The sequence below is a fragment of the Dreissena polymorpha genome, chromosome 2, assembly GCF_020536995.1.
Source record: "Dreissena polymorpha isolate Duluth1 chromosome 2, UMN_Dpol_1.0, whole genome shotgun sequence".
Classification (NCBI taxonomy): Eukaryota; Metazoa; Mollusca; class Bivalvia; order Myida; family Dreissenidae; genus Dreissena; species Dreissena polymorpha.
The window spans coordinates 98,267,786-98,286,818 of NC_068356.1; the positions used below are offsets into that span (position 1 = coordinate 98,267,786).

Sequence of the window (19,033 nt, forward strand, 5' to 3'; positions counted from 1 at the left end):
TTTTAACCGACCCAATTTTTACTTGGCTGAAATCACTTACATTTCATGGCGCTCTTCCATAGATAAAAATTTGTAAAAAAATAAATGTCTGTAAAAGAATACTTATTTCATCTTGTTTAAACTTTAAACACCTTTACAGCATCTGTACACACCAACTGCATGCCCATATTTGGAAATTTGAATGAATTATGGAACTTTTATATACCCCAGGGGTGAAAATAAACTGGACAAAAGCCGAGCGTGGGGGTGGTTTTGAAAAAATCTGTATATTTTTTTAAAAAGCATGGAAAGCCTACCTACAAATTTGCATGTAGTTCAGTGAAATGATGCTGATTAAGAAAATAATTAATTAGATTATGTTTGGATATGTGCCCATTAGAGGTGCGCTACCTTAATTCTAAGTCAAACTTGGCATTAACCACCTCAATCAACATCATTCTTCATGAAGAACGATGATTTTTATGGCAAAATCAATTTTAGTAGACTGTATATATTTAGATACTGAGCATAATTTTCCTTGTTTTAAGTCTATTCTTTATTCTTAAGTCTAAGAATGGGTTGGTGAATACGGTCCCTATACTCGCAAATTCAGCATTATGGCAATTTCCCTTTGTCAATAAAATGTTTTTACACCATGCTATGCTGTTGTGCTTATTTATTGTTTATGCCCATGAAATGTTTATGCGTGGGCATAAGTTATGGTCCCCAAGTCCCATTTCACTCGGCTACTTATAAAACTTTCAATTTTATGCAGACCATTGCTTATTACGTGTAGATTATTAAACTGAATTGGTATTTGTTAAAGCAAATTAGCATGATCTACAAATGCATTAAATATGATCAACAAAACTATTGTTTTTGAAAATTATTTAAATTTAAATGATTCTATTGATTATATAATGTTTGTGTTAGTCTCAGAATGAGTTAAGAAGCTAAGTGAAATGTGACCATGACCGTCCATCTTTTTTATTTAGGCATAAGTCACAGAAAAAAGTAATATGTTTAAGAGTTACAATGTAACTGGTATACAGAAAATTCACCAAACAATTCTTAGACTTAATTTTAAGAATAAAGAATATTCTTTAAGTTGATATATTAAAGAATTGCTTGAATTTTGAGTCAAACTTAGCATTTAGCACCCCTATCTTTATCATCTTCATGTAGAACATTTTGTTAATTGCATAATCACCAGTGGAGGCCTGTATATATTCAATCAACGCATTTTTCTTGGTTCCAAGTCTATTCTTTATTCTTAAGTCTAAGAAAGGATTGGTGGGCCCCGGTCATCATTCGACTAACCCCTTTAAAGCACAGGGCTAAATAATCTGAGGGATGCTGAATACCAATTCTAGCTCAGCCACAAACCTTATGAGTCTTGTTTGTCATTTCCAACAGTATTTCTGACACATCACAGCAGTCAGTTTACCCTCTTGTGGATCTTCTTTTTGGGGTTAGCTGGTTTTAACAGTGCTAAGTCTGCTTATTTTATTGAATGACTTGATTTTCCCTACTTGATTCAGAGGTGAGTTAAGAATGGAAGTACAAATAAATTCATAAGCAATCCTCATGTTGGGAAGGAAATTGAACCCGACATCCTTAGCCAGACGAGCAGGCCATGAAAATATTACAAGGACCCTTTTCCCCTACCTATGTTTAATGACAGGCAGTTTTCAGTTACTTGTGAAAGTACATGCATGTAAAACTTGTAAACTTCTTTTAAAGTCTCAGCATTAACAGCATGAGAAAACAACTGAAAACTTCTCAAAGTCAATAACAAAACAAACTTTAAGCCAAACAGACGTAAACAACAATAATATTTTGCACACCACTAATTTTATTAGAAGCAAAGCAAAATTAGTAAAATTATGTATTCATTTTAATTTCACATTTGGATACATTATAACAACTACTACAATATTTAACATGATTTTCCTGCAATTCTTCATAGTTCAACAATGAGAAAACTTCACGATAACAATCTTTTCTCTCATAATGAAGCTGGGTAACTTTCTTCCTCAGTTCTTAACTTAGCCCGGTGGCCATTCCATCTGTCTGCCTCCCATCACATGTAGGTGGATGTGGAACACAGACTGGGCACCATCCGCTCCATTGTTCATCACCACCCGGTAACCGTTGTCAAGGCCTTGTTCCTTAGCAACTTTCTTGGCAACCAGGAGCAGGTGACCAAGGAGCTAAACAAATATTTCAGTTTCATTGTAATATACTTTAACATCTTTGACATGAACATTTATCCATTACTTGAAAACCTTCATTAATTCAAACAAATCTCAAAATAAAACCCCTTAAATCATTTAAAAAAAAACAACAGAAAACTATGGTCACTTATAGGGTATAATAAGAGAAAGTATCAGATTTTTGTATGCAGGCTACCGTTTGTGTTATGACAAAGAGGGAATCAAACCAGCCAGTGACTGAAATGAGAAGCTCAACAAAGCAAGCTTTACTTATAATACCGGTCAATAGTCAGAGACCTGTCTGCAAAATGTAGACCCCATCTTCTATAATGCTTGTAATTATTTCACAAGCTGCGCCACACACATCTCGTGACCTTGGCCTTGGCCCAAGAGGCATTACATCTTCTGCACATTTGTTGGCGAATTTTTTTTTAATTGCATAAGGTTAAAGCATGAAAATATTGAATATTTGACCTGTTACAGTTACAGGTTGGACCTGACCTTTGACCTCTAATTGTGACCTTGATCTTTGGAAACATTTTTTTATGCATAATACTCTGTTTTCACGGGTGTACATTTGTGGTAAAGTACCCCGCATTTCAAAATTGCATGATGAATGTTTAAGTCTGGACAAGCTGTTTATTGGCCACATGTAACCTCTGTACTGTGTGATTTTGACCTTTTAGGTAGGGAAACAAATGTTTTACCCCACACATTTATGATAACTTATTTTTAAGTGGCATGATGAGTGATATAGTTATAGTCTGGGCAAGCTGTTTCATGGCCAAATTCAACCTTGGCATTGAACATTGAGGCAGAGAAATTAGTGGTTTCACTGGACACGCTGTTAATTGGCAAATTTAACGACAATTGTTTCCACAGTTTATTCTTAAAATTAATGAAGATTTAGACAAAGGCATCATGCATTGATCATGTCAGCAGTGTTATATTTTTCTTTTTTTTTAAATTTGTATATGAGTAAGTATTAAATACATATGACAGGTACTTGGTTCTAAACTCGCTATTCTTTTCCAGGGTAATCAAAGTTTTAAAGATAGTTGCCACTGTGGGCAACCTATTGTAAACAATTATTTTTCTTCCAGATAGGTTTTGGTTCATGTAAAATATTTTGATATGCCATGCTCTTGAACATTTACCGATATATTACTTAATGGTTTCGACCACATAAATGGTTTTATCAAGATTAGACCTTCCAGCAAATTGAACAACATAGAATTTAGAAAGATTTTTACTAAATTCATGTCAAACATCTCATTCATGAGAATTTTTTTTTTATCACTGACCGTTTCATCCTCATCCTGTGCTTCGTCTAGACATTGTACCGGTTTCCGTGGAATCACAAGGAAATGAGTTGGTGCCTGGGGACTAATGTCCATGAAAGCTACGCACTGAAAACAAAGCCAGTTTAGTTCAGATTAAAATCACAAAGCTTGTAAAAAATAAGTACCTGAAAAAATCATATATTTTATCAATTTTCCATGCAACACCAGCTACACATCTAAACGTTAATTTGTTTGGCCACATGCTTGGAGAGTAACAATGGACAACATTGAATGGAATATCGCATATTGCCATAAATATTCAGACCAATTTCGGGACATTGAGCTCAATTTTCCGAGACTTTTGCTTATTTTCCGGGACATGTATACATATAGCGATATATATAGACAAATATGCATTTTTGATACACATTTTTTTCCCATCGTAAATTTCTAAGTTCGAAAGACTATTTGAAATACACAAACTCATACGAATGGTACCATTTAAACAATAAATAATTGCTTTTTATTGACTTAGTTTTGCTTTCGTACACTGTATCCGCCATATTGGAAAATGGACCGAATATTGGTTAGGTCACAGTATACCAATATTTTGCACGTCGGGTTATGTGTTGTAGCCTACAAAGTCGATAACAATGTGTTATTCGATACAGAATACACTGTTTAAAATTTAAACATAAAACATGTCAGCGAGGAAAGTGTGTTGAAACATCGTCGTGTTTTTATAGGGTGCAATCAAAGGATAACATCTGTAGGTTGTCATTCAGGTAAATTTAACATGTTTATGAAGTTTATTCATAATTTTCCTCAATTTGTCTTGAACGACGTCTGTTTAGTGAAGCGCACGGATTCTCTGCGCTTAACTGCACCCATGTTTATGAAGGGGTGCATATGGACTGCCACAGCCGCCATGGCAAAAATTATCAAAGGCTCTGGCAGTCCGTTTATATGGACTACCTTTAAATCCTTAAACATTCGACAGATAAGAATATTGCTTGAATGTAGTTTGGTTTGATTTTTAAACTTTGAATTTCATTATAAAGTGAAACTTAGCCTCTAAACCTATAAGTTTGTGCACCTTAAACTTCAAAGTCATATATTTCATGAAAAATCATTAGACAATAACTAAACTTGATATATACTTTATGATTTATCTTTTGTTTAACAAATAACGAGTGAAATATGTTGGTTGACAGACAATAATAATGGAGTTACGTACCTTTAAACATTCATGTATATTGTAGTCTGCGTCACACAGAATTACCCTATAAGATCGTGCACCGATTTTGATGACGTCACAGCGAGGCCCTGGGATGTGTTTATAATAACCGATGATGTTTTTGTGAATATGTGTTTATTTGTATTAAATATGTGTTGTTTTAGATGAATTTCGTGAATAAACTGTATTGAAAATAATGGTTAAAATAAAACTGGTCTTCATAAAAACGAAATATGAACTGTGATAACTGTATTCAGAGGTCTAGATAAAGTGTATTTACTAACGGAAAATAGCTTAATAAAATTCTATTCACAATGGGGGCATAAAAGGCTGTCACCCCTTCTAATGGCAGTTGTTTTGTGACAAAATCTAAAACTGACGCAGCGAGAATCTTTATCGCAATAGGCCGGTCCCGATCTTAACGTATGGTCTTGTGTCATCATTTGGGGGTAAAATTTTCCGCATACACAGCATACTTAAACCGTATTGTAATGCAAATTTCAGAGTGCACAACACAAATTCGAGACGGGCCTCCAAGGGAAACTACTCTTACAACATTTTACGATCAAAACATTGACAAACAAGCCGTCTGGTGAAGGAAATGTGCAGATTTTAAACATCTTTTTAGGCTATTTCTTTGAAACGAGGTCAGAAAAACGAACATAATATCATATTTATTGTTTTTTCCTCATGATTGTTGTCTTATTGGCTGTGGAAATTCCGCGTTAAAAACTGAACAGTTTACGGGCACGTGCGTTCGAATGTTGCTTAGAAGTTTACGTCATAAAAAGAGTACACGATCTTATAGGGCTGCACGAAGTTATAGGAATAGAGGATAATGTGTTAATAAGTAACAATAAATTTATTCAATCAATATTATTTACAGCACAAACCAACTAGTTCGTAACGTTCGTGGGACGAAACAGAAATATGAGTTTTGAAAACAATGCTAAATGACAATACATTAAAACGCTGTCAAACTTTACTTTATCATCTTCGTAAATGTATGGTGTTGGTATTTCCCTCCTCAGTATCTTGCCAAAGATGGTATCACCACCCGGCTTTGCCTGATGAGCTTGCTTTACCTCGTCAGCCATTTTTGTTTTGAGTATGCACAATATGAACTTTAAGTCTCACTTTCGTATCAATTTAAATTTGTTTGTTTTCCCTCCTTTTACCATTCTTTTAGATTGTAGACAGCTTTTTCATTTAATATTTATCAAGCCTTTACGTTTCAGTAAAAAAAGCAATACAAAGCCACTATTTTTATTTTGTTTCGAACTAATCACGTGACATTAAAATGGCAGACGAACCGATACTTCCGTGAACATGACCTGTCAATGTTGTTTTGAAATTGGTGCTCAATTTATAGTTAAACTGTGTTCATGACAAATAAATATGAAATCTCTGGAAGCAAAAGTTGTTGTATTAGGATCTCAAGGTAGTATGTTAATTATGTGTTTGAAGTTTTACTTTCTGTTTTAAATTCAAATAAATCTTAAATTCTTAACTTATTTTAAGCCTATACTTATATAGATAATGATTTATTGATTTTCAACATGTATTTGTTCAGTTGTTAACATGCACTCTCATATGTGTTTCAGGTATGAAAATAAGTGCATATCACTTTACAGAGTATTGGCAAATGCAGCTATGCCAAATTCAATGGATATTAGATAATTATTTATTGCTCTTATGGATGCACTGCAGTATGCATACATTTTGTTTTCAAATGCATATTACATCCATAGTTTAGGCCAAGTAAAATTGCTGTATTAAAAGATGAAGATTGTTTTTAAATTATATAGAGTATATAATAAAATCTGTGTGTTTCCATTGTGCCTTTGTTTGACAATGCAGCTAGTAGCAGTTTATATTTCTTTTACATTAAGATACCTACATAAATCTAATTTATGAATTAGAAATTGAAACTGTTAATGTCAGGGTATGTAAAATATATTACCTGGCTTACAAATAAACGCCAATTAATTTGAGCATTTAAGAAACAGTGTATTGATGCAATCAAAGTCCATGATAGTTTGAAAAATAGAGCAAAGTATATCTATACTGGCTGCAGTATCTAGGGAGGCTATTTAACGGATCAATTTTCTGGTTGGTCCATCTCTGATTGTGATGTTACTCTTACTTTCCTGTGCATTAAATTATTTTGATATACATAGAAGGCTGGTTAACTCTTCAAATTTTTCAGATGTCATCATGTTTGTTTTACACCATTTGGTTACTGTTGTGATAAAGCTTATTCTTTATTTTTTACATCTAAATACAGTGCTTATTGCTATTATGCTTCAGTCTTTTGCTCGTAAAAAACATAACATAATTGTATCAAACTTTGCAGGTGTTGGTAAAACCAGTGTTGTGATTCGCTATGTTGGAGGCATGTTCAGTAAGGCTGTGAGTCCAACCATTGGAGCTTCATTCTTCACCTATAAACTGTAAGTATAGGTTTACAAATATCACAGTCTAGAGGACTAAAGATTAAAAAATCAATAATGTAAAGCAAGGTTGTGTTTGTGCCTTACAAATTTGAAAACTGATGCAGAGATAAGCCTTCATTTTTGCTCCTGCTATTGTTGACAACAATAGGCTAATATTATATGATAACAAACAATGCACTTGGGGCATGTTTGTGCTTGCTTGATCTACTCCAGTTATTGTCTTAAAGCTGTTTTGTCAATTTAGTGTAAACTAAAAGGTACCAAGAGAAAACCTTTAATATATGTTAAAAAAGTTGTCGCCATTTGCAGAAACCTAACAAAGCACAATATGTATCATTATGTCAGTCATCACTAGTTTTATGATTTGCTGTGTAATCTTTTTCACTTACCAAGAATATAAATAAACCCTATTATTCCAAGGACTTGCCTACCTGTATGAGTATGATTATTTCATGGCATTATTTGAAACTTGTTGAATATTAAAGATTCGTCAAATTTATGTTAATACTAATACTACATACTTAGCATACTTGGCAAGATGGCAGGCATGATTTATATATTTATTATATATTTTCGTCTGTTCAAATCCTATTATCAACAATAACAATACAATTTGCAACTGCAAGTGCACATAATGTGATACAAAAGACCATAAAATATGTTCCTAACTAAAGATAGGTGGCAAAATCCTAAAGGCAAACATCAAAGGCAAAATTGTTAGGTTTTTATTTTAAAAAATGGGAATCAGCAAAAAATTAGGACCTTCATCTTAATAACAACATAGGCTTGCACAGTGGATATAGGGTCTACATAGCAATCAGTAGGTTGTATGTTCCATTTTCTTTTGAGGGTTGTTTTCAAGATTTACTCTTTAGACACCAAGTACTGGTTCTACTGAGGAAGCAGACTCAAAAGAGTCTCAAGCTTTCAAATTCGATGCAATCATGCTTATATATAGGTTTAAGCCAAGGCATTCAACAGAAAAGGACAACATAATTTTGCGCATACTTTGTTCTTTTCCAGAAATGTAGGCGACTACAGAGTGAAGCTTCAGGTTTGGGATACTGCTGGACAAGAACGATTTCGATCCATGGTAATACTTTGCCATCATTTTTGTGCCCTGATTGTGCTTTAAACAAACGGGGAAAGCATGTACCATAGCTGCCGCTTTGTTTTTTAGTCTGTCAATCACTCTTTATTCTTCAGACTATTTCTCAGCAAATAAATGCTGGAATTTAATCAAACTCTCTTCCAGTGTCTAATTCGTGCACGGGTTTCCATTCCATTGTCAGAAATAAAATGCCAAATATTATTGTTTTATCCTGAACAATATAAGAAAATCATCTGCAATCAATGTGTGGTGTTTAGAATCTCTACTACTTAGAGCTGTTCTGAAGTGGTTGCAAAACGTTCCACTATTCCAGCAAAGTAACCTTAACTGCAGATGATATTTCATTACATTATCTATTGCGTGGAAATTTTGAGTAGTGTTTATTTATGTGTGTGTTAGTTTGTAATAAGTGTAAATAAAGTGAAGCTTTCACTTTGTTTATTCCTTGTACCTACAAGTATGTAAGGCATATTTTGTTAAAATAATTTCAATGCTTTAAATACTTGACCGATAAATGGTACTTGAGTGTTAGGCATTGTCTTATCCTAAGATTTCCATGTCTGTATTCTTCCATTTGTTGACTTGACAATCCACTGTATCTGTAAACTCTGTTGGAATCTTCGTTAGCAAATGGAGATGTGCATACCTCCAGGATGTTCTTTAATTATTTTTGTTGAGCCCAGAAAGCTACATAGAGGCCACAATGTTAGTGCTTGTAACTGTGTCATTCGTGTTGCAGTTTTTAAATAATATACATGTTACTATGATGATGTAATACCTTTCTTGTTATTGAATTATCTCCAAAGAAAACATGCAGAGCCAGTGACTGTACACTTCCTCATATTTGAATATTATTTTTGCTAAAGTTTGATTACCGGTATGATACTTTGGTAAACGGTATGCATCAAGGTGTTTAGCCCTAGTTAAAATATATTACTATCAAGTTATTGGATGTATCATCAGTTTGAGCCTAGAGGTTGTTTTGTATTAACTATTATTCTTCAGGCTCCTATGTACTACAGAAAGGCAAATGCTGCCATGTTGATTTACGATATCACGTCATCAGACACCTTCTATGATATAAAAGACTGGGTCACTGGTATGTATATACATTGCCTAGGACCAGTATTCTCATATCTCCTTGGGAAAATACTAACTTAGTTGTAAATTAGGGAAAATTTCAGATCAAATTTTCTACTTTTCCTGAAAGGTTTGTGTTTACAAAATGATGCAATTTTAACCACTCAAATTCCTGTCATTTCAACCTTACCTCCGTACTTCAAATGTATTGGCAATTGTTTAGGAAAAGAACCATAGAAGCATGGTTATGTTATAAGAACTAAAAACTTAATAGCTTGAGACCTAATTTTGTGAATTTCATGAATTTTCTTAAGTCTTCTCTGGAGGGCTTTGTGAATGTTGTTGCTGGTTTTAATGAGGAACACTTATTTTAGCAGTATACATCTACTGCATGTCTATGCAGTGCTGCTTTATGTTTATATCAAACATTTGTATGATAACAGGCGGTCAATTACGGTTGATGTACAGTGTGTGTTTTTTATATTTACTATGGACTTTCTAATATGAAATGCAATGTTGAATAGATTTTACTTGATAAAAGTTGTAAGCACAAGAAAATAGTATCTTTCTAACAATTAGACCATAACATTTATTCCAAATTTCATTTAGACAAGCTGTGACAGTATTGTTTAAAAAATATAATTATCTGACATTTGTGTTGTTAACTCTTTCAGTGCTGGAACCGAATTTTGAAGGCCTTTGCAAACAGTTTGGATCCAGATGTTCTGTGGCTTCTCATCAGGATCCAAACTGTTTGCTATTCTTATAGTATTCTTTGAAAAAAAATGAAGAAAATGCTAATTTTAGAAATTCAGCAGATGACATTTTAGCAGACGACAAATTTCCCAGCATTCAAAGGGTTATACCAAAGCACCTGGTTGTTTAATCCTCTCTATTAACTGCAACCCTTGGGCAAACATCCCAGGGGCATAGCAATTAATTTCTTTGTACTTCCTACAATATTGACATGGCAAAGTGTTAATTTGTAAATCTTTAGTTTGAATAAATTTAACCCTGATTTTAGAACTATGTTTAAAGGCTTCATCACAATGAATTGGTTTTCATTCAACATTAAATTGATGTCAAAGTTTATAACATACATTGCACTACTGTATAATTTTGTGGAAAAAATTATAGAGTAGTGCAAATATTTAAGATCCATGTGTATATTTGTATATATTTTATAATTGTTTTTCAGAATTAAAGAGGAACATTGATACACCAATAGGTAAGCTTTGACCAGTTCCACAAAATGCCTTGAACATTTTTAATCATATAGACAGAATTTCCCCATAAATATAGAAACTTGGTAGGGCTATTCACACACCCTCTTTCACACATATATTTAACTACTTATCTATGAGATTGTGTATTCCTTAGCCAAATTTAAAATGGGAAATATCCTCATAAAAATGTTACAAACAAAAATCAATATTTTATACTTATATGTGGAGCTGGTATTAAGATCATAATAATATCATATCTATTGGAATTTAGCCATTTAAGCAAAAATAACTTAATATTAAAATGAATGAGCCACAGTTGCAGAAAGTTATAGACTTGGCAATTGAACTTAAGGTTTTTTAGCTCGGCTGTTTTCGGAGAAAACCCGAGGTATTGTCATAGCCAGCTCGTCGTCAGCCGTCTGCCGGCGTCGTGCTAAAACCTTTACATTGGCTCTAAGATCAAAGTGCTTCCACCTACAACTTTAAAACTTCATATTTAGATGCACCTTGATGAGTTCTACACGCCACACCCATTTTGGGGTCACAAGGTCAAAGGTCAAGGTCACTGTGACCTCTTAAAAAAAAATCTGACAAGCTTTCATTTATAATGCTCCCCAAAAATTTATTTTGGGGGGAGCATATAGTCGCCGCTTCGTCTGTCCGTCCGTGTGTCCGTCCGTCTGTGCACAATTTTGTCCGGGCTATTTCTCAGCAACTTATGACGGGAATTCAATGAAACTTTATGGAAAGCTTCACTACCAAGAGGAGATGTGCATATTATCAGCGGGTTCTGGTCGGATGATTTTTCACAGAGTTATGGCCCTTTGAAATTTTCCATTAACTGTACATATAGTGCAATTCTTGTCCGGGATATTTCTCAGCAACTAATGACCGGAATTCGATGAAACTTTATGTGAAGCTTCACTACCAAGAGGAGATGTGCATATTATCAGCGGGTTCTGGTCGGATGATTTTTCACAGAGTTAAGGCCCTTTGAAATTTTCTATAAAAAAATTCTTGTCCCCCAAACTACTGTGCCCTCAAGACGTTTCCTTTTATCTGAATATATAGTGCAATTTTGTGACTAGAAAAACCTTTGGGGAGCATCACCCTTCTCCGACGGTTTCTTGTTCAAAACTGCACCCACAGCCGAGCATTGGCACCCGTTATGCGGTGCTCTTGTACTAAAATTGAAGGCATGAACCACTGGCTTACTGTCCGTAATGGTCTGACCAGTCATTTGACAGGTCTAATTTCTCTTAAAAATTTTACCAGTACTTTTATGAACAACCAAAGGGGTCTTCTCAAGCATTTTTAGGCAAAAATTACCAATCTTTATGCAAATAAATTTGTTATATCTCAGACCAACTGCTTATTTTCTAGATCATTACTTTTTTACATCAAAATTAATGAAAATGTAAAATTTTGATATCATAATAATATTTCAGTGACCTGCCTTGTTGGTAACAAATGTGATCTTCAGGATGCTCGTCAAGTGAAAATGGACGATGCCCAGGAATATGCAGAAACCATTGGGGCCTTATTCAGTGAAACCAGTGCCCTTAAAAACACAGGTACAACATGTATTACAGTTTTTGAAATCAAACCCATCAGCTTCCAAAGTCAATGTTATAAGATGTTATTTTTAGGAACTTAGTTTTAGCACTAACAGGGAATGCATATGTGGTGTTATTCTGTTAAATCATTTCACTTAAAATACAGGCATAGCAAGTTTTGTGTTCAAAAGCTTGACCCTTGATAAATGCTTTATTGCATTTATCGCATACTGTTCTAAAAATCATGATAAATGACATACTGCCTGTTTTGTAAAAACAAATACAGATTTACTAGTTGTTGTTATTTATCCATTTTGTACTTTTTGTTTCTATAAAGTTTAAGATTAGAAGGAAAACACTTTTTGAGTACAAGTTGGACTTTGTAGTTGGAAATCAAATGGTTTCTTATTCGGTGAAAACAATGCCCTATAATTAATCTTTTCACAGGTGTTCTTATGTACGCATATTCACAATAATGCGTAGACTGCAATTTCATAAATTGTCACAAATGATTTGGAGACAGAGTTTCCCAAGCTCAAAGGTCAAGGTCACACTGAGAGGTCAAAAGCAAGGAATGGGTAGCAATACCTGTCCAAACTGTATTATCATTCTTTATTACAGAATTGTATACATAATTTACTGCTACTAATCACTGTGTTGGGACTGCATTTTGCAAGGAACACCCTCAGTCAAACCTTAGAGGTCAATAACGGTCATATTATTGCATATGTTACTATTTTTAGTAACAAAATAGACAGTTTTTTCGCGAATAACTCATGAAAATCTCGGTATTGAGCAAGTGTGCAAATAACCTTTAATTTTCAAACTTCCGGTAATCTCACAGCAACGGTGGATCGTCAGCACGGGTTGACGTTACATAATTGGCGAAGGGAGCGTTAAAACAAAATAGCGTCCCAACGGGTTATGGAATCACTTTTTTTCTTAAAACCGGCTTTCCATACTTTTATTTTTCATGCAGCTGATAGAGAAATTATGACGTATGTTGTATGACGTAATTTCTCTGATGAAACACACTAGTTCGAGTTTAACTATCTGGATTTTAAGGACTTGTTGGATGTGGGTTTTTTTAATAGTAAAATATTCGTTTAAATCATCGAACAAATGCAAAACGTATTTCGCGTTGTGTGTTTATCGTGCATAATTGTAAACTTCGATAGGAATACAATAAAATAGTGTGGTTTAATTAAGTTTCGATAAAGAGATGGAATAATAAAACATGTAAGTGCAACTCGTTTCGATTTCATTGTTATAAATATTGATTTAAAGTTGTCATTGAGGTAAGCGTGTCGTTTATATTAAATTATGTTTTTATTACGATATAAATTTCGATATACATGATATTAATTATAAATTCCGATGATACACGACATATGTATACACATGATGAACATATGCAATAAACAGGTCATTATATGGAGCAAGTGTGCCTTTAGTGGTTATTGGCACACTTGGTGTTTATTTGCACTCGGGCTAAAGCCCTCGTGCAAATAACTCACCAAGTGTGCCAATAACCACTTAAGGCACACTTTCTCCATATAATAATCTATACATACTGTTGTTGTTTTTCTGACCGAACCTTTATGTACTAGGCAATTTTGAAATCATTTTCTACAGATGTATATAGTGTGGGAACAGTCACATGCACAGCTTTGCCCTAGCTCTAAGTTCAATATGGAAGATGGATACACACAAAGTTTCACCTCTGTTTCCAGGTATAGAGGAAGCATTTCTAGAAGTGGCCAAAAAGCTAATCCACCTCTACGAGACCTCTCCCACGTGTGGTCTGCAAACCATGGACCAAAAAAATGCTCTAGAGAACAATGATGAACGAATCCACATAGACCCTCCATCTAGACAAACAGGACCCCCTCCGCCAACACAGAGTTCGTCTAAGTGCAACTGTTGATCCTTCTCCTTAGCCATTGTGGTGTAAATCTATTGTGCGTTATATAATGATATTTTTATTCCAAAAAGCCTAAAGGCATGTTTTAAAACCAGTGTTGGAGCATAACAGGGTCACCACCAATTACACCCACGTTTTTCTAAGTGTAACTGTTGTGCCTTTTTCTCAGTAGGTGGTTAAATTGGTGCAAATGTTGTGTAATAATCCGAAGCTAAGTCAAGACATACTCTTCAAACTCCACCTGTAGAGGCTTATTGTTGACAAATGGGGTGTAAATTATGTGTTTTTAATAAGCAGAACCATAGTCATTACATATAGGCCAAACTCCAACTACAAAGAACTCTCTTCAGTGCAACTGTTGAAACTTTTCATCAGCCATTGTGTTGTGAATTGATTTACCAGTATGTAGGTTTGGGTCATTGGGTTGTTATTCTTAGTGTTATTATAAATTCTGAGGTGCACCTGTTGATACTTTTCTTTGGCCTAAGTGGTGTAAATATAATATAGTACTATTTTTATAAGGAAAACATGTCAGAGGAATGTTCTAGTGGCAAAGCATTATGGGTCACCTCAATCACACAGATGGGCAGTCTCATCTTTTTCTTGGAAAGATTTGTTGATGTGTATATTTTTACAAGAACCAATGTAATTTGTTACAGAAAAAAAACAGAGGAAATGATTGAGAATAATGATCTTTTGTCAAAGTGCATGTGTGGATCTTTCTTTGATTACTTGCATATAATAATAATTAATATATTGCATATAATAATAATTAATATATTTTGATACATTTACAGTCAGCTTTTTATTGATTGCAAGTAAATTGTATGTTTAGTGACAAAACAATTTGTTCAACAAAAGGCAAAGATTGTATCTTTTATGAACATTTTGTTCAACAAAAGGCACAGTTTTTATCTTTTTAAATAAAATATCTATTTTACATTCATCACTAAATGTGTAAATGTGGGATTTTGTTATTGATGCTTAGCTTAACTTTGTTATCTCAAAGTCGAACAAGAATACAATTCAGACTTTGACACTACATTTCAGCGTTCATGACCATATCAAGAAAGCTCCCTGTAATAAGATAGTGGCTCTTTGCTTGCATTCTGTCCCGGAAGTTTTCAAGTGTTTTAACAGCAAAATAAGTATTTTTGTAATGTACATGTATATAAGTAGAGCTTTTAATTTGAAAACGAAATATATTATCAATAATACGCAGATGTTGAATTCATTCCCGAAAAATCAGCATTATAAATTTTGTTTCTTTGCATTTGTGATGTATGTGGTAACCAAGCCATGGATTTTAATGAATACTTTTTTTATTTATTAATAAGTTGTTTGTTGTTCTTTTGTTATAAAAAGTGTAGAAAGCCTTTTATATGTACATAAAATTCATATATTGCTGATGAGTAATATGTTATTTACTTTATGTTAAGTGTGAACACAGCAATGCAAGGTTTTTATTTGTATTCCCTCACTAAGTGGCATATACATGCAGATTTGCTTGTGTCTATCAGTATGTTCATACATTCCCAAATTGTGATCTTCACTCCGCAAAACTAATATGTAGATTGTGTTCTTAAACCTTCACATCTTAAGGACAAAAGGGATTACACATTTGTCAGAATTATGGCCCTTTTAAGTCAAAGCTAATCAAGCGCACACTTGAAGTGGCCGACTGGCGTTACTCCAGGTGAAGTCCAGGACAACCATGTATACTCAGTCATAAACTCAGATAGTATTTTATTAAACTTTGGTTTACATTTGTGGTCATATAGTCTTTGCCAAGTTTCATTAACAAATGGAGCTTTTTTTTATTAATAAAAAAATAACCTTGTTGGTTCTCCAACTCAAATAGCTAAAATCGTATCATAAAATATATTTTTGGCGACCACTTATTTAGCAACGATACATCCTTCACAAACCCATGTAACCAAGACATTTGTATAGGCATATTTTGTACAGTTGGAAAAATTGTTTTGCTATAGAATATGCAGAAGCATACAGTTTTTATGGAGACATATAGTATAAATAACTGTTTGAAATATGCTGTTTGCCTGTGATCAAACACGTGTATTCTGGCCCATCTGTTAGTCATCTAGTGTTTGTCTGCAAGTTTGTACGTTTTCCATTGTATGTGTTATTGTACTAGTTGCTTTTTGGTACACTAAAAGATTTCAAATTAAGGGATAGGCATTTTTTATACGCCCGTCTATGACGGGACGTATTATGGTATACCCCGCGTCCGTCTGTCCGTCCGTCTGTCCGTCCGTCTGTCCGTCCGTCTGTCCGTCCGTCCGTCCGTCCGTCCGTCCGTCTGTTAATGTCGTACGCTACGTCAAATATCCTTTGACAGATTTTCTTCAAATTTTAACACAATCTTAATATTGATAAACCCTGATCCCCTTTCGTTTTTGACGGAATTCTGAATTGTCGTTCCAGAGTTATGGGACTTTGTTCGTCAAAATTTTGTGATTTCATTGAATGTCCTACTGTAGCTCAAATATCCTTCGATGGATTTTTTTCAAATTTCAACACAATCTTAATATTGATAAACCCTGATCCCCTTTCGTTTTTGACGGAATTCTGAATTGTCGTTCCAGAGTTATGGGACTTTGTTCGTCAAAATTTCGTGATTTCATTGAATGTCCTACCGTAGCTCAAATATCCTTCGATGGATTTTTTTCAAATTTTAACACAATCTTAATATTCATAAACCCTGATCCCCTTTCATTTTTGACGGAATTCTGAATTGTCGTTCCAGAGTTATGCGACTTTGTTCGTCAAAATTTCGTGATTTCATTAAATAAACTGAAGTAAAAAAATGATTCAAAGGGTTATTTATTACCTTACTACTTCATTGGCGAACGACGGGCGTATCATGCGCTCATGGCGCAGCAGTTTATTGTTTTGTACATTGCAGTGTAAAACTCAAATCCACAGAAAATATTTCAATTTATTTTAAGAGTGTTAGTTCTAATGAACAAAAATGTTGTTTATTTTTCTGACAGTGGTTCATATATTATAAATCAATATATAATTTCCATGTTGAATATGAACTTGGTATGAATTTGAGTAAGCATACTAATAACAGTCTATGAACATGACGATTCAGGCCAGAGGTATTAAAAGCTTTGTATACAAACCATTATACAAGCTAGCAAATAGTTATTGTTTAATTCAATAGATTTAGTATGTTTGCTTTTAAGTTGGACTGTTTGTTTTATATAAGAAATTGTTTTTAGTTGTTGTTTTTAATGAAATATTTGTGAACTGTGTAGTAAATAATTTCTGTCTAGAAGAAACTTTTTTTTCTTTTTTCAGTTATGCAGTCATTGTTGTTTAATAACCAGAACACAGGTTTTTAATTACACATGGTATAAGCAGCAGCATTTAAAAAGGGCTTTTGCACTTTCTCATTACATTTTTATTAAAAGTTTAAGAGTTTACTTGGCTTTAAAAAATAATATTTATGTACGTTTTAAGTTCTAATATAAAAAATGTATGGCATGCCATTCTTAAAATCACAGCAAAGTCATGAATTCGCATTCTCTTTATAATGTGTCAGAATTCAGCTACTTTAAAATGTCTATTTACTTTACAGCCACATACAGATAAAATATTTCACGAAAGGTTCTTCCTTTTGTGTAACTATACTGTAGTTTGGCTATTGATATTGTATCTTAAAATTTGTGAGAAATAATACATGGTACACACAATTTAACATCTACCACTATTTAATTTATTAAAATGCGTATGCCACTGACGACTGTGTGCCAGCAATATTAAGATTTAATTGTTAAATTACTTAACAACGTTCAAACTATTGTAAGTTTTAGATGACGCAATGTGCAATTCTCATATTTATAACATATCTACCCAGATACATACAATTGTTCAGCTTGTTCGTCATATTAATCTTTTTTTTATTTTTAAAGATAATAAATTGTCGACAAGTTTAGTAACATTATGTTGATTTTTAAGCTCACCTGATCAATGTGCTTCTGGTGAGCATTTCTGATCACCTTTTGTCTGTAGTCCGACATCACAACCTTGTGAACTTTCTAAAGGCCAATCTTATTGCCCAGTTCTAACGAAACTTTGTCAGAACATTTGTCCCACTGATATCCCAGCCATTTCGAAAGTGGATCAAGTGGTCTCATGAACTATAACACAAGCTCAAATTAATACAAAATCATGTAACTTTCTACAACACGATATAAATATTTGTTTAAGCCAATTTTTAAACAATCATGAAACATGCTCACAAAATTTGTTGTAGGGATAACTTTGTTTGAAAATTAATCTGGTGCATTGAAAAACATGTTTATTTTATTACATTTATTTATTCATTCCTTCAGATGAAATAATCTAGTTAAAGAGTAGTAATATTTCTATAGAACCTGAATGCCCTCAATACCTAGAACTTGGGAGCATTGTTTGAACACAGACACTCTGAATGATCTCTTGCAAATCTTCTAATAGAGGCCTTCATAAAAAGTGCTGCTCAAAACCATGTTTGTTCTGATATTTCAACCTCTACTTCTAGCTAACAGCGGTGTATTACAACTTCCACGATCATTTCAGCCACAGACAATCTTTAAAGATTTTAACAAGTTTTTCATTTTTTTATTAATTTAATAATTTTCAATGTGACAAATTTTATTTCAATAATATTTTTCCTCATAAAAGGTCGATAATCAAAAATTTGCCTCTAAAATACACAAAAATCATACATGGTAACCATGCAAAATACAAAAAGTTTCAAAAGTTTACTAACAGAAACAGATCAAGCACATAAAAACACCTATCAATATAACTTATCAATAGTATACATATACACGTATTGGGGTTGCACATGAACTTTCAAATGATACGTACGTTGTAAAAGAAGATATAACAGCTTATATCCCGCCTTCTAACACAATACCCCAAATCTTCAAACAAACGGAACAAATTACT

At 33.5% G+C, this 19,033-nt stretch overlaps 2 protein-coding genes across 2 annotated transcripts; one reads left to right on the top strand and one right to left on the bottom strand.

Annotated features, from left to right (window-relative positions):
• Positions 1–1,814: 1,814 nt before the first annotated feature.
• On the bottom strand, positions 1,815–5,865 carry LOC127868204 (adenosine 5'-monophosphoramidase HINT1-like). The gene is made up of 3 exons (XM_052409857.1): positions 5,702–5,865; positions 3,500–3,604; positions 1,815–2,192 (listed from the first exon to the last, which is right to left on the bottom strand). The coding sequence occupies exons 1-3, from the start codon at positions 5,810–5,812 to the stop codon at positions 2,028–2,030; spliced, it is 381 nt and encodes a 126-aa protein (XP_052265817.1). The 5' UTR covers positions 5,813–5,865; the 3' UTR covers positions 1,815–2,027.
• A 123-nt stretch (positions 5,866–5,988) lies between these two features.
• On the top strand, positions 5,989–16,258 carry LOC127868202 (ras-related protein Rab-31-like). Its single transcript, XM_052409855.1, has 7 exons — positions 5,989–6,156; positions 7,072–7,168; positions 8,195–8,264; positions 9,288–9,381; positions 10,561–10,590; positions 12,037–12,162; positions 13,878–16,258. The coding sequence occupies exons 1-7, from the start codon at positions 6,114–6,116 to the stop codon at positions 14,069–14,071; spliced, it is 654 nt and encodes a 217-aa protein (XP_052265815.1). The 5' UTR covers positions 5,989–6,113; the 3' UTR covers positions 14,072–16,258.
• Positions 16,259–19,033: the final 2,775 nt, after the last annotated feature.

Excerpts from the sequence above, each read along its gene's own strand:
- LOC127868202 (XM_052409855.1), top strand. The coding sequence starts at position 6,114 with ATGAAATCTCTGGAAGCAAAAGTTGTTGTATTAGGATCTCAAG. Across the intron at positions 6,157-7,071 it reads TGTTGTATTAGGATCTCAAG|GTGTTGGTAAAACCAGTGTT; the intron begins GTAGTATGTTAA and ends CAAACTTTGCAG. Across the intron at positions 7,169-8,194 it reads TCATTCTTCACCTATAAACT|AAATGTAGGCGACTACAGAG; the intron begins GTAAGTATAGGT and ends GTTCTTTTCCAG.
- LOC127868204 (XM_052409857.1), bottom strand. The coding sequence starts at position 5,812 with ATGGCTGACGAGGTAAAGCAAGCTCATCAGGCAAAGCCGGGTGGTGAT. Across the intron at positions 3,605-5,701 it reads ACATTTACGAAGATGATAAA|TGCGTAGCTTTCATGGACAT; the intron begins GTAAAGTTTGAC and ends CTTTGTTTTCAG. Across the intron at positions 2,193-3,499 it reads CACAGGATGAGGATGAAACG|CTCCTTGGTCACCTGCTCCT; the intron begins GTCAGTGATAAA and ends ATATTTGTTTAG.